General features: G+C 45.4%; 1 protein-coding gene across 1 annotated transcript; it reads left to right on the forward strand.

Moving 5' to 3' along the window:
- Positions 1–592: 592 nt before the first annotated feature.
- frmpd2 (FERM and PDZ domain containing 2) lies at positions 593–13,015 on the forward strand (the record flags this gene model as incomplete). Its single annotated transcript, XM_080542326.1, has 27 exons — positions 593–713; positions 1,316–1,479; positions 1,611–1,676; positions 1,863–2,042; positions 2,983–3,058; positions 3,156–3,246; positions 3,358–3,502; positions 3,613–3,684; positions 3,833–4,007; positions 4,202–4,337; positions 4,532–4,670; positions 5,023–5,175; positions 5,501–5,686; positions 6,568–6,730; positions 7,108–7,303; positions 7,424–7,503; positions 7,724–7,786; positions 8,001–8,108; positions 8,569–8,685; positions 8,888–9,066; positions 9,351–9,464; positions 10,789–10,882; positions 11,177–11,262; positions 11,619–11,817; positions 12,267–12,478; positions 12,825–12,891; positions 12,978–13,015. 27 exons carry the CDS (start codon positions 593–595, stop codon positions 13,013–13,015), a joined length of 3,420 nt encoding a protein of 1,139 aa, XP_080398452.1.
- Between the last annotated feature and the right edge of the window lie 677 nt (positions 13,016–13,692).

Genomic DNA, 13,692 nt, shown 5'->3' on the forward strand with positions numbered 1-13,692 from the left:
GGGAAAGGAGAAAAATGAAAGTCGCAGGGCAGCCAGCCACTTTAGAACAAATCCACAAGGCTCTGTGAAAGCCAATTATAGGGCAAACTGAGAGCACAGTGAATGTGTGAAGGCCTGGAGTGTGTGTGTGTGTGTGTGTGTGTGTGTGTGTGTGTGTGTGTGTGTGTGTGTGAGAGAGAGAGAGAGAGAGAGAGAGAGAGAGAGAGAGAGAGAGAGAGAGAGAGAGAGAGAGAGAGAGAGAGAGAGAGAGAGAGGGGGGGGGGGGGGGTATGAAGTAACAGATGGCTGAAGAGAGGTCCTCTGCGTGGGTTGCGTGGCCTGCATTAGTTCAAGATGTGATCTCTACACTATAGCCTCCTTTTTATCAATATCCCTCCGTTGTCCTGTCAATTATGTTTACTATTGAACAGGTCCCTTTTGAGATGAATATTCAGAGGTGATAGAACTGATTAAATCCCTCGCATTCCACCGTACAGTATTTGTAATAGTACTTTTTATCTATTATTACAGTGCTTGAGCCATTTATAGACATGACATGGATGTGTGTGTGTGTGTGTGTGTGTGTGTGTGTCTTCCCTGTGTGTCCCCCAGGATGGGCACGTTAGTGACCCTGGCGGAGGTGTTGGAGGCCCGGGGGTCACCTCTAGACGAGGATGAGGTGTGGTGTCTGCTACTGGGCACTGCGGAAGCCTTACTGGACATCTCCTGCAAAGGTACCAACACATACTGTACCACCAACCCTGCAATGGAGGCTGGTGGCTACCATTCCTCATTCCATTCTATGCATTACAACATGCATGTGATTGACAGCTCCCTCCAACACTTTCATAATATTGACGTGAAACACTTCATTTTGTATTAAAACGACTATTTCACCCTCATTTTCCAAAAATGTTTTTTATCAAGGTTTAACGTTTAAATGTTACTAAGTTTAGAAATGTCTCATTTGCAGCAAAGACTTTGCAGGGAAGAGGAGAGGGGAATAAAGAGCCAATTGAAAGCAGGGGATTATTAGTGGCCTTGATAGTACGAGGTTCTGATTGGGAATTTAGCCAGGAACACCGGCGGTAACACGCCTACTCTTCCGATAAGTGCTATGCGACCTTTAACGACTCAGGATAAATAACCCTTTATAAACTATTAATAAGTGGTGTACTACTATTGATGAATGAGTACTCAGGCATTTCTAAGTATGCATTATAATGTTGTATCGATTCGTTATTTTATGTATCAGACATATTGTTAACTGCTGAATTGTCTTTTCCCCTCCTCCACACACCCACCCACCCCCCTTTTTCATATTGCGAACCATCAGGTCCAGGTAACATGTGCAGTGTGCTGAGCCCGGGCTCCATGCTCCTGTCTGCCAGTGGCAGCCTAGCCTTTAAGAGCTGTGCTCGCTCTGAGGACGTGGACTCCTTCACCGCCCCAGAGGTGCAACAGGGATACGCTGCCGCCACCAGGATGGCCTCAGAGAAGGTCTGAAAAAACACTTATTTCAATGATTTCACTGTCATAATCTCTCCATCAAGACCGTCCTTCAGTTCTTGGTTATTTCATATTGCATGAATGACATTCACCAGGATTTGACTGTTTCGTTGTATCTACAGATGGTTGTATACTCACTGGGAATGACCCTCTACTGGTCAGTGGATTACCAGCTTTCTCAAAACCAGGTGATTTGTTCGTTTTTTTTGGTTTCCTGTTATTCAGTTGAGCAATGGACAGTGTTGTCACACAGCTCAAATTACTCTCTCTCTCTCTCTCTCTCTCTGTCTGTCTGTCTGTCTCTCTCTCTGTCTGTCTGTCTGTCTCTCTCTCTCTCTCCCTCCTCCTCCCTCCTTCCTCTTTCCTCCTCCCAGCCCATCCATTTGAGTAAAAACCTGAACAGTCTGTTGTTGAGTATGTGTGAAGACGAGGTCCACCGGCGGGCAGACCTCCTGACCGTCCTGGAGACCTGTGAGCTGCACAACCAGGCTGCCCTCCTGCCCCCGCCTGACAAACTCATCAGGCAGCTAGTGGAGGATGTGTTCAGGGACTCTGTGAGTTTGAACCCCAATTATGATATTACTGGTCATACTTTATTTGTCACACAATATTGACGCTTACGGCTTCACTTTTAATGAAATGAATTAAATAACACAGTACCATACAGTATGCCTACATGTTATGTTTTGGTTTAGTTGCTTTCCTTGGTGATTCTCATGCAGAGTAGTCAATATTACTCAGATGTACTGTATCTTTCGTTATTTTGTGAAAGATACTTTCTAGAGGTGGAGACTAAACTGGCTTGGAGGCCTTTTTATTAAAGTCCTGTCTTCATGTCGTCCATTGGCTCACACTGTTGGAAATACACAGTTTGAAACCGTGAGAAAGATATTACCTAAGTCATTAGCTCAAGCCTTTATCTCATTTTAGATTAGGCTAATACCCCCCTGCTGTTGCTCTGGACGAGGGTGGATACAAGAGGTATACTCAGGGATCACCCTTCACTCCATACTCAGGGATCACCCTTCACTCCATGCATTATTTTGCTTGTGTGCTGTACTGTACACATGTGTTTTTGTGTTTTTAAATTCTGGTCTATTACTAATTACAGATGCAAAGTCATGTATTCCCGTGGGTGTGATGTACCAGTTGGATGTTGTTGAACCTTTTTTGATGCTCTTCTTGCGTCCATGATAAGCCTGGATTTATCGCAGAATACAGTAGCCGTTGCAAAAACTTACAGAATGACATATTACTGTAAATGTGCTTCTCTTTGCAGGTAAAAAAGAGGGGGGGGCGGGGGGGGGGCGGTCTGTAGAGTAATTCAATGAACAACCTGGTTTAGCTACCTACCCCACTGTATAGTATGGTTAGTATGTACTGAATGCACATTAAATGTCGTCTCTGTCACATCTTCGTGAATATCACTAGGCCTTATATATAAGCAAAGGCCTATATGTAACTGTTGGAAATTGATGTGTGTCTGTGTTTTAGGTTGATCATGTGTCCATGGCTGAGAATGGACCTCTCCTCACTGACCGCAGTCTAGTGGTCAGAGACAGGCTGCATGGTAAGAACTCCTGATTTTTTTGCTTTCATTCTTTCATTGAACGTATCACACTTTGAATTCCTCAGAATCAGATTCATACCCTTGGGTTCACTTTCAGGAAGTTCAACCCCAAATCATACATGGGCGACAAGAAACAAGTTCTCAGACACATTCTCAGGAGTGGTGACATTCCCATCAGAGCCCAGCAGGTAAAGATGCCGCCTTGCATTGTGGTGGAGATGAGTTGTCTTTAAAATTCAAAACCAAAAAGACATGAACATTAACTTCATCCCTGTATGCTGTTTCTTTTCCCCTCCCAGAGTTAACCAGTGGATACGTCGCAGGGAAAGTTACTACAGCTGTCAGTCCTATAGCCCCAGTAGCCCATATCTAGATGGCCAACGCAATGCCAGACCTCCTACCGTATATGGGTCCACTGCCAGTCTTCAAGAAAAGAAAATCAAGGTAGGTTGGTGAATCACCTCATACTCTCTATTGGAATAATGATGTCAAAAAACATGGTTTCGCCCTATAGAAAGACTTCTTTCAAACAGTTTTGCAACTTCTTTCTGCAGGATATGGGACCTGAATTTATTAGAATGCTAGACGAGCCTCTAGTTGTCTTGGAACTGCCTGGATCCATTGTGGTAATTACACATGTTTATTACATATTTATTATTATTACAAGTAACATTATAAAACATTCAACATCAACAGAGGCCTTTTTGAATGGATCCTGTGGATCTACAGATGGTTAAAAGGCCCCATTGTCTCTCTCTCTCTCCACCCATGCAGTCCAAGAAAGGGAAGTCGTCCACCACACAGAGAGAGCTGAGTGTCGTTATGCCAAATGGCCAGAGCATCCTGGTTAAGTGTGACGTCAAGTCCAAAGGAGCGGACGTCTTTGACATGGTTGTAGCACATTCTAACCTGGTGGAACATTTCTACTTCGGCCTTGCATACATCGATGGTAATGCATCAGAACACACAGGATTTGTGATTCACTGTAGATAGTTTGTTTACAAGTACAGTACATCATCCAATCTAGTGATTTGTTGTTTGTGACCAGAAACATGCGACTGCAGTTCTGAAATAGCCACAGACCAGCCTTTTCATGGTTAATGAGTCAACTGTGTCACTTGTGTTTTCTTTCCTCCTGTTCAGATAATGAGTTTTTCTTTCTGGACAATGACACCAAAATATCCAAAGTTGCCCCAGACAGTTGGAAGAAAGTGCCTACATCCATGTTTGTCCTCTTCTTCAGGGTCAAATTCTTTGTCGACAACGTCACCCTCCTTTTGTAAGCGTGTGACTCATTTCTCCCCACACACATTATTCCAAGGCTGTACCATGACATTCATAGAGGTAGTCAATTAGAATTGCAGCTAGCTAGTCCTCTCTAGTCCCTCTTCCTCATTAATTTCTCTCTTCTCCTTCAATCCTGTTGTTGTTGTTGTTGCTCTTCTTCTTCTTCTTCACTGGTGTATCTGGCAGACACAAGCTGACTCGCCATCAGTACTATCTGCAGCTGAGGAAGGACTTATTGGAGGACAGACTGTCCTGCCATGAGGAGACCGGCCTTCACCTGGGTGCCTTGGCTCTTCAAGCTGAATACGGAGACTGCATGCCTGAGGTATGTACCGTAGTAGCGCTACCCATTTACTCCCTTTTCATATGCCAGTTTCTATGGTTATGATACAGTAATACTGCATATAGCAGAGGAGGCTGGTGGAGGTAGAAATCAGACAACAGGCTCATTGGAATGCATGAAATGGAATGAAGAATGGCACCACCAGCCTCCACTGGTGTATATAATAGTATGTACAAGAGGACACATAGGACATATAGACCTAATTCAAATGATGTATGTTTCTCTGTAGAAATGATACAGGCATCTCATAGTTGGGGAAATAGCTCTATGAACTCCTTTAACCCTTACATAATGTTGTGGAATGATGACTAGTTTTATCTGATCTCTTGCAAAGATTCATGGGAGGAACTACTTCCGCCCAGATCAGTACGTCCCCATGAGTGTCATGGAGAAGAGAGCCTTGCCTTTCCTGCAGGAGGAGCTGCTACGGTTGCATGGCAGCAATGCCCAGATGCTTCCAGACGAATCAGAGCTTGAGTTTCTCAAGGTAGCATGAACTAACTACTAATCTGCTAGATTTTATTTTTGCCGGGGTTTGTGTCACAGTATGTTACCGGTATGTTTGTTTTCAGTCTCAGTAACATGGGCATAAAGGTACATTCTGGTCGTTTTGTTTGCTACTGTAATTGTTAACCGTTGGTCCTGGAATAAATGTGCAATAGTAAATGACCACTGAAGACATTTTAGGCTTAATCTGTGTCAGGAAACCAGCCCTTAGGCTCACCATGTTTATAACAAGCAAACAAATGGAGAGCATATTGAGAGCCTAGTCTGCAGTCAGAGCTCACCATAGAGGGTTCACTTCCTCCAAGGTGACCCAGCAGCTTCGTGAGTACGGGGTACTGTTCTATCGCGTGGGCCGCGAGAAGAAGCCCGTCATAGGAGAGCTGATCCTGGGAGTGTGTGCCAAAGGAGTCATTGTGTACGAGGTTCAACATGGTTTACGCTCCACCAGCCAAACGTTCTACTGGAGAGACACCTCCAGTATCTCCTCATCTGTGAGTATCCGGTAGGGGGGGGGCTGGTGGAGGGAGAAATCGTCAGAGGACAGGCTCAGTGTTGTGCATGGAATGGAATGAGGAATGGTATCAAACCATTCATCGAGTGTATTTTAAAGAGTTAGGTTAGGCTTTTTTTTAACTGATTGATTTGTTTTATTTGTTGTTTCTAAACCTGAACATTTTAAATTGTTACTGTATCTTACTTTGTTTCGACTTTTAATACTGAATTTTATATGACGACTCGTTTTATTTTTCACTTACAAATTTTAGACACTCAGGTGTCCATGTAAAGCACTATGAGTATACAGGTTATATATTATATCATACGTTATATGAATATGTGCTATAGAAATACATTTGCCTTGCCTTACAATGAGCCTGTACTCCGATGTCTACCTCCAACAGCCTCCCCTGGTATCTGGCTCGATTGGAATGCAAATGAGTGAATGGAGGATTCATTATTGACGTTGGATAGTGCAGTGTTGTTAGGTTGTTATGCAGCTCGATAACAATCTGTGAGTACGCTTTAAGGATGGAGGGATATTGAATATTTCTGCGTTTTACCACTTAGCTATGCAGCTATGCATTTTACATTTTTACCATTAGCAGACACTTTTATCCAAAGCGACTTACAATTCGAGATTACAGGGACAGTCTCCCTGGAGTAATTTAGGGCTAAGTGTCTTACTCAAGGGCACACTAGTGGTAGTGTTCACAGGTGGGACTTGAATTCATGACCTTCTGATCACCAATCCAACTCACTATCCACTAGGCCACCACTACCCCTTGTGTCGGAAGCTTTGTCATGTAATTGTGATTGCAGCTACTTATTGTCATTGCTAATGCATGAAATCCTGAAATCCATGTTTGTCCGACAGAGGCGTAAATTTGTCATTGAGTGCAGAGGGAGCAAGAAGAAACACACCTTCGTCACAGAGAGATCGAAGACTGCCCAGTACTTGTGCATCCTCTGCTCTGGCCAGCACAAGTTTCACAACGAGATGCACTCTCGTCAGCTGAGCCACAGCAGTCTGGCCTCAGGTCGGTGATAACCTGTCACCTGCTGTCACACTAACCGTCAAGACTGTTTACTACAACTTTCATATGTGACAGCAGCTGGTGAAAGCGGGAACAAGTCGGCAACCAACCAAATGTTCAGACTTTTATTCCGGAAAAAATAAAATAATCTGAATAAAAGTCTGAACATTTTGATTGGTTGCCGACTTGTTTCCGCTTTCACCAACTGCTGTCACATGTATTATAAGTGCTACTGGCCACATGTAGCCTACTCAGTTACTTTCTCTCTCTCTCTGGTATTATCCTATGAAATGCAGCAACTGTTGAACATCTATCCTCATTTCACTGCATCCATCCTCCAACTGCCATCATTTCAGCTGATGATTCTTATCTCTGTCCAGACGAGAGCATAGGACGATATGCGGCTGCGTGTCGGGACCAGAGCAGCCATGTAAGGAGGTACTCGTATGTGGAAACGACGCTCAACGACAGCGATCCGACCACGTCCCCGGATGACTCCATGACCAAGCTGTGTGATGACATCGCTGCCAAAATCGAAGCGCGGATCAAACAGAAGAGGGTCTTCCATGGGCAGGGGTAACAGAGAGCAAAAGTGTCTTCGATACACAGTCTCCACTGAAAGTGCATTAGTTCAGCACATTTATAATAATCTGTGTTTGGGCCTGTTTAAGTTTCTCCCTATGTCTTGTCTGTCAGACTGCGTCCGGGGACTGAAACACACTCCCCCACCAACACCAAAAAGAGAGGCTCAGTGGCCCCCTCCATGACGTCCTCAGGTAGGGATAGATCATCACTGCCTGATACATTTAACCTCTTAACTCTGACTAATCAGGGCCAGGAGACATTTTGGAAGAGTTCCAAAGCCAGAAGTCTGGTATAGCATCCAGATAAAGAGAACACAGTCAACGTGAGATTATGTTGTTAATTATTGCATTGCATAGTATATCCAATGGTAGCTGTTGTAACATTGTCATCATGCTGCGCCCCCAACTAAAGGTGTCGTACCAGAGAGAGAGGTCATATGTGTGCCCTTAAAGAAAGACCCAAAGCTTGGCCTTGGTGAGTCCAAAAAACTGCTTTAGACTTGTCTCATCACTTAGCGAGTAACGTTGCATAATACACTTGATTTACTTATCTAATAGTAATTACAAAAACTGCTCAACTCAAACGTTTACAACTTTATTGATAACAGTATGAACACAACATAGAGACTTTTATTTTAAACGGTTGTTTAATGGCCTTTCCCTGACAGCCTTTTGTTTAATTCAACCAGGTATTCTGATAGTTGGAGAAGAAACCGTGGGGAAGTATGATCTGGGTATTTTCATAGCATCCGTCGTGCCTGGTGGACCAGCTGACAAAGATGGCCGAATCAGACCAGGTAGGTGACCACTAGCCCTCATGTGGGAGGCTTTCAGGCTCCTTTGTGTCGTTTACTACACAGCTTGCTTAAAGGGGCAATCTGGGATTGGTATTTTTAATTGAATTCATTTTTTTTTTTACTTTTAAATGAATCATATATGGCCATTGATCGAATTTGAATTTTAGTTGAATTTTAACTTGTGATTATTATGAACTTATGCCCCATGAGCTTAGTTTGACTGTCTCAGCCCATCAGAACTCTGAGCAAATTGCGCCTTTTTTACTCGTCGTTTACCAAGACAAGTGGTGGGGAGACTGTTTGAATCCCAGATTGCCCCATTAATGAGACTAGGGCCCAACCCTGAAGGAAAAAGGGAAAGGGATTGGTAGGCTACAGGACGTACAGCCTAAAAAAATTACTTTTTCCATTAAATGTAATGTGCTGTATAGCGCCCTCTTGTGTTGATGTTGTCCCTCAGGTGGGCGTCTGATCTCTATAAACAACATTAGTCTGGAGGGGCTCACCTTCAGCGAGGGAGCAGAGATCATGCAGAACAGCTCACTGGATGTCCAGCTCATCGTGTCCCAGCCTAAAGGTGTGTGCGTGTGTGTGTGTGTGTGTGTGTGTGTGTGTGTGTGTGTGTGTGTGTGTGTGTGTGTGTGTGTGTGTGTGCGTGCGTGCGTGCGTGCGTGCGTGCGTGCGTGCGTGCGTACGTGTGTCAATGCATGCACACTTGTGTGTTTTTAATTAATCACGTTTTGAAGTCTAGTCACCACATGGATTTCACATTCCCTCAGCTGTTTCAACACCAAACAATGTGCGATCGCCTCTGCTGACGAGCCACGAGTCCCAGACAACGTTAACAGGGGACGGTCGCTCTGGGGAATACGAACTGGATGAGATTGTGTCTGTTATGATGGCCTCAAAGACTGGCAGCAGACTCCACGTCCCTGACGTACGCATTCTCAATGCACAGGTAGCCATGACTTTTATATAGACAGAAAGATAGACAGATGCCTAGCTAGACAGATAGATAGATAGACATAGATGCTATGCATTTGTGTGTGTGTGTGTGTGTGTGTGTGTGTGTGTGTGTGTGTGTGTGTGTGTACAATATTCGTGTGCGTGCATGCGTGTGTGTGCGTGCGTGTGCCTCGGCAGGGTATGCGAAAAGACACATTTCCCTTTCACTATACGACGTGATAGCGGACAATAAAGTGATCTTTCCGCTTCTTCATCTGAGTTGTATCCATCTTCCAGGACTGCTGCTCCAGGTCTCCATCTCCGTCCCCGTCTCCACTGAACTGCATCAGGCCGGAGGAGATCTCAATGGAGCTGAAGAAGATAGCCGGAAGCTTAGGGATCAGCATCTCAGTGAGTTAACCCCACAACCTCTGCAACCTCGTCATAATGCACTTAATGCCTTTTGGCAGAGTGAGAGAGAGACTGTCGCACACCAGCTGTGATTCCTGGAAGACAGCGGAGGCCGGTGGAGGTAGAAATCGAAGGACATGCTCAACACAATGAGGAATGGAAGGCATTTGATACCATTCCTCATTCCGTTGCATGCATTACAATGAGCCCGTCCTCCGATTTCTACCTCCACCAGCCTCCTCTGCTCAGCTGACAGATGCCATTTCACATTTGATATACTAAGATACAGTACAAGATGGTGTACCGATCAGCTCCCAAGACATGGTCAAAGAGAAATGGGAGGACAGGATGGGAGGGAGGACAGGATGATCTCATCTCGTAGCACGTTGATGGGATGATCACCCCTCACAGGAAGTCAGCTGACCTCCTCTTCCTCTGGGGTAATCCCTCAGACCCCAGAGGGTTAATCAGCTTGAAGGGGCCGGCGCAGGGCTGCTGCTAGCTAATAGTGACACTTGCGCTGATACAATACAGTAGCTGCTAGAGAGGCTACAGAGGCTACAGTAGGACACAAGAAATACTGGAGACGCTAGCTTCAGAGCACCAGCCAGCCTGCCTTGTGGTCCTCCGTGGTTCAGTTGGTAAAAAGATAGCACTAACAACGCTTAGGTTGTGGGCTCGGTTCCCGTCGGGACCATATATACTGAAAAAGGTATGCACTCACTGCAATGAATGTAAGTCGCTTTGGATAAAAGCGTCAGCTAAAATAGCCTACTGCTGCTCCAGCCCTGGGTCCCACAGCCTGATTCTACAGTAGCAGGTAGCAGGCCATCACAGGGTCTCACAGATGCATTAGAGACCTGCCATTTGCCACTGTCGGATGGCTGTTAGGTCATTCTCATTATCCCAGGATCAGGGATCAGAAATGAAAGCACACACTTGCTGTGTCTGTTTGCACACAGCTGTCTTCTTGCCCCCCCCCCCCATCGTGCGAGGCACATCAGATCTCATAGCCAGATCAACATACGCTATATTATTCCTCATCCCCCTCTTCCAGCTGCCTGCAGAGGGATGAATCATGAATGAACGAGGGATTAATCACATCAGTATAAAAGATAAAGGGAAAGGTTAACTCGGAAGGTTAACGGAATACTATTCTGCCATTTCACAATTGACAGTTACAGTAAGTCGCTAGGCCTACAGTGCTTCAGCTCTAGTTAAATATAACAAACCATGATGTTATCTGATGGCGCACACGGACAATCATGTACTGTAGTTTGTTTACTGTAGGTTCTGACCTTGTCATTGGTGTGTGCGTGTTCAGGGGGGTGTTAACACCAGCCTTCGTCACGGCGGTCTCTACGTCAAGAGCCTTGTGCCTGGAGGATCGGCCGAGAGAGACGGCCGCCTGCAGTCAGGTACGGAACGCTCGCTGAGTCAGCGTTGTCACACTGCAGTGCCTGCTGGCAGATATGACTTTCATTACATTAGGTGAATAATGTTATGCTGTGTTTAACGCATACATTGCTGTGTCGTGAGTAATAAGATGACGTGTGTGTGTGTGTGTGTGTGTGTGTGTGTGTGCGTGCATGTGTGTCTGTGCGTGTGTGTGTGTGTGTGTGTGTGTGTGTGCGTGCGTGCGTGTGTGCATGTGTGTCTGTGTGTGTGTGTCTGTGCGTGTGTGTATGTATGCGTATATGTGTGAGAAACAGGTGACCGCCTGCTGGAGGTGAATGGTACCAGGTTCCAGGGGTTCACGCATCAGCAGGCTGTTGAGTGTCTGGGTAAAACAGGAGAGGTAAGAATGACATCATCATACTAACAACATGGTGACACCATTAGCATTGGTCATGCATAGGCCTATGACTGCCCTGTGGATCAATTAAGACAGTAGTGGACTGAAGCAACACTAACCCTGTTTAAATGCTTTAGCGCCATTTGAAACATATTTACATGACATTTACATGTCTATTTAATTTTTTAATAATTTTTTTTGATAATGCAGTATCGAGCACACTGGCTTTCTTGCAACTCAAAATGGAAAGATACGAACGTTTCGGTCAACAGACCTTAATCGGGGTGTCAACACACATTTCAGAAATGTGTTTGGGAACTAACACAGTGTTTGTCTCCATGAACCCTTTCATCTCCTAGCTGGTGAGTCTGGTCGTGGAGAGAGAGACCATGTCCATTCCCATGGTGAGTCTGAGCCCAGACACGGGCGACACGCTCTCCCCACACTCTCTCTCCCCCGGCCCGGGTGTCCCCCAGACCAGGAACAACAGCTGCCCTGCCATCATCACCACCCCCTTCCTCAGCGTCAGGATCAAGGACTACAACTTTGTGTCTGACGGTGAGACATGATGGTCTTCCATGTGTGACAGTAAGACTGATGGAGGCAGAAATGGAACGGAATGTGGAACAGTATCAAACACGTGTTCGATACCGTTCCTCATTCCATTCAGTTCCATTCCACGCCTTACCATGAGCCCCTCCTCCGATTTCTACCTCCACCTGCGGTAGACTTGCTTTTAAACACAGAGATAGATACACTGGTACTTTAGTGGACTGAGTTCTGAAGCGGAGCAAGGTCATAGTATACTCTGTTTGCTGTAGTGGAGTGTCATGATGAATGATAGAGTTATGAGACAAGACAATGAAAGGTCATTCAAAAGTAGTCACTGCGAGAAGTGATCTGACCAGTATGGCGTGAGGGAATAAATGCTTTAAACTGCGTGGTGTGAGAACACTTGGACAGCTAACAAGCTCAAGGTGAACCTTGCTACACATCCACCCCCACAGAAAACACTCTGGAGGTCACCCTGAGAAAGAGCCTGAATGGCCTTGGCTTCAGCTTCCTGATCGTCGAGCTGAACCACTCCAGAGATGTCGGCAGTGTCGTCCGGATAAAGAACCTTTTTCCCGGACAGCCGGCGGAAGAGAACGGGCAGATCCAGGAGGGTGATGTCATATTAGCCGTCAACGGAGAGCCACTGAAGGGATTGTCCTATCAGGTGGGTACAGATGTGATTGAACACATCACAACCATTTCTTTCGGTTACAAGGACTTTTGTATGAAAGACAAGGGAACAGCGATGTTGTGGACATGCAGAATGAGAAAGGGGATTTCGAATAATATGAATATGAATACATAAAGTGTATATAGCACTTTAGGAGGAATCAGTAAAGCTTTAGGCTTCTCTCTGAAGACAGTACTTCCTCTTTTACCATGGGGGATTGAACAGTGGTCTATGTTAGAACAGACACAACTGGCAACACCATCATTACGGAATAATGGCAGATGCTGCTGGTGATGATTGTAAATTGCCTGGCAGTAACAGTTCTCTCTCTGGCCTGTAGAAGGTGCTCCAGCTGCTGAGAGGCTCCCCTCCTGAGGTGCGGCTGTCTCTGTGCCGTCCTGCTCCAGGTAAATACACACATCCAGACAGACAACAGCTATTCAGTATACCTTCCCGGTTAATTGACCTAACATGTGTTTTACTGTCTTCAAAGGGATTCTGCCTCACATTGACCTGCTCCCCGGCACCTGAGTGGTGTCCCAATACTGTATTCAGGCACCGATAGGAGTTCAGGAGCGTATTTCCTGATGGACCTGGGAGTCTTGAAGGAGCCCCAGAGGACCATGGGAGATCCCTGGCCTTCTTTGTGAGAAACCACCTCAATGGTGCAGCCTAGATGGTTACAGCAACACGCAACCCTCCAGGATTGTCCATTCCCACACTGTAAGACAAATCACAAGACATGCTGTCTGATTGGATGATTCGTTGATTGATTGGAAAGAAATATCTGCATTTTAAGTCAGATAACAAGATATGTTTGGTTGTATTTTGGGGGTTTTATTTTCCAATATGTGTCATCAGTCACTCATCTATTCACAGCTCAACATTCCACTATTTCACAACTGGGAGATGGTTGGTTTCTAAATATGACAAAATGACGTCATTTTGTATTTTCAGAATCATGAGAATCATGAGGTGTCGTATGGCTTCCCCTGCAGACAGGAGCCACCTGTCATGTCAACAACCTGCAGCAGCAGGGAGGCGTGGCTGGGGGCCGCTGTGCGGTTATGACAGATACAGGTGAAAAGGGAACCTCTTAGTATTAACAGGTAAATGAGAGTGTTTGGGATGGAGGGACCAGCAGTTTATGAAGGGATAGTGGTGGCTTATAGTGTGAGGTCATGAGTTAAAATCCCACATGGGAACAC

This window comes from Nansenia antarctica (assembly GCF_963989245.1).
Source record: "Nansenia antarctica genome assembly, chromosome: 11".
NCBI classification, from domain to species: domain Eukaryota; kingdom Metazoa; phylum Chordata; class Actinopteri; order Argentiniformes; family Microstomatidae; genus Nansenia; species Nansenia antarctica.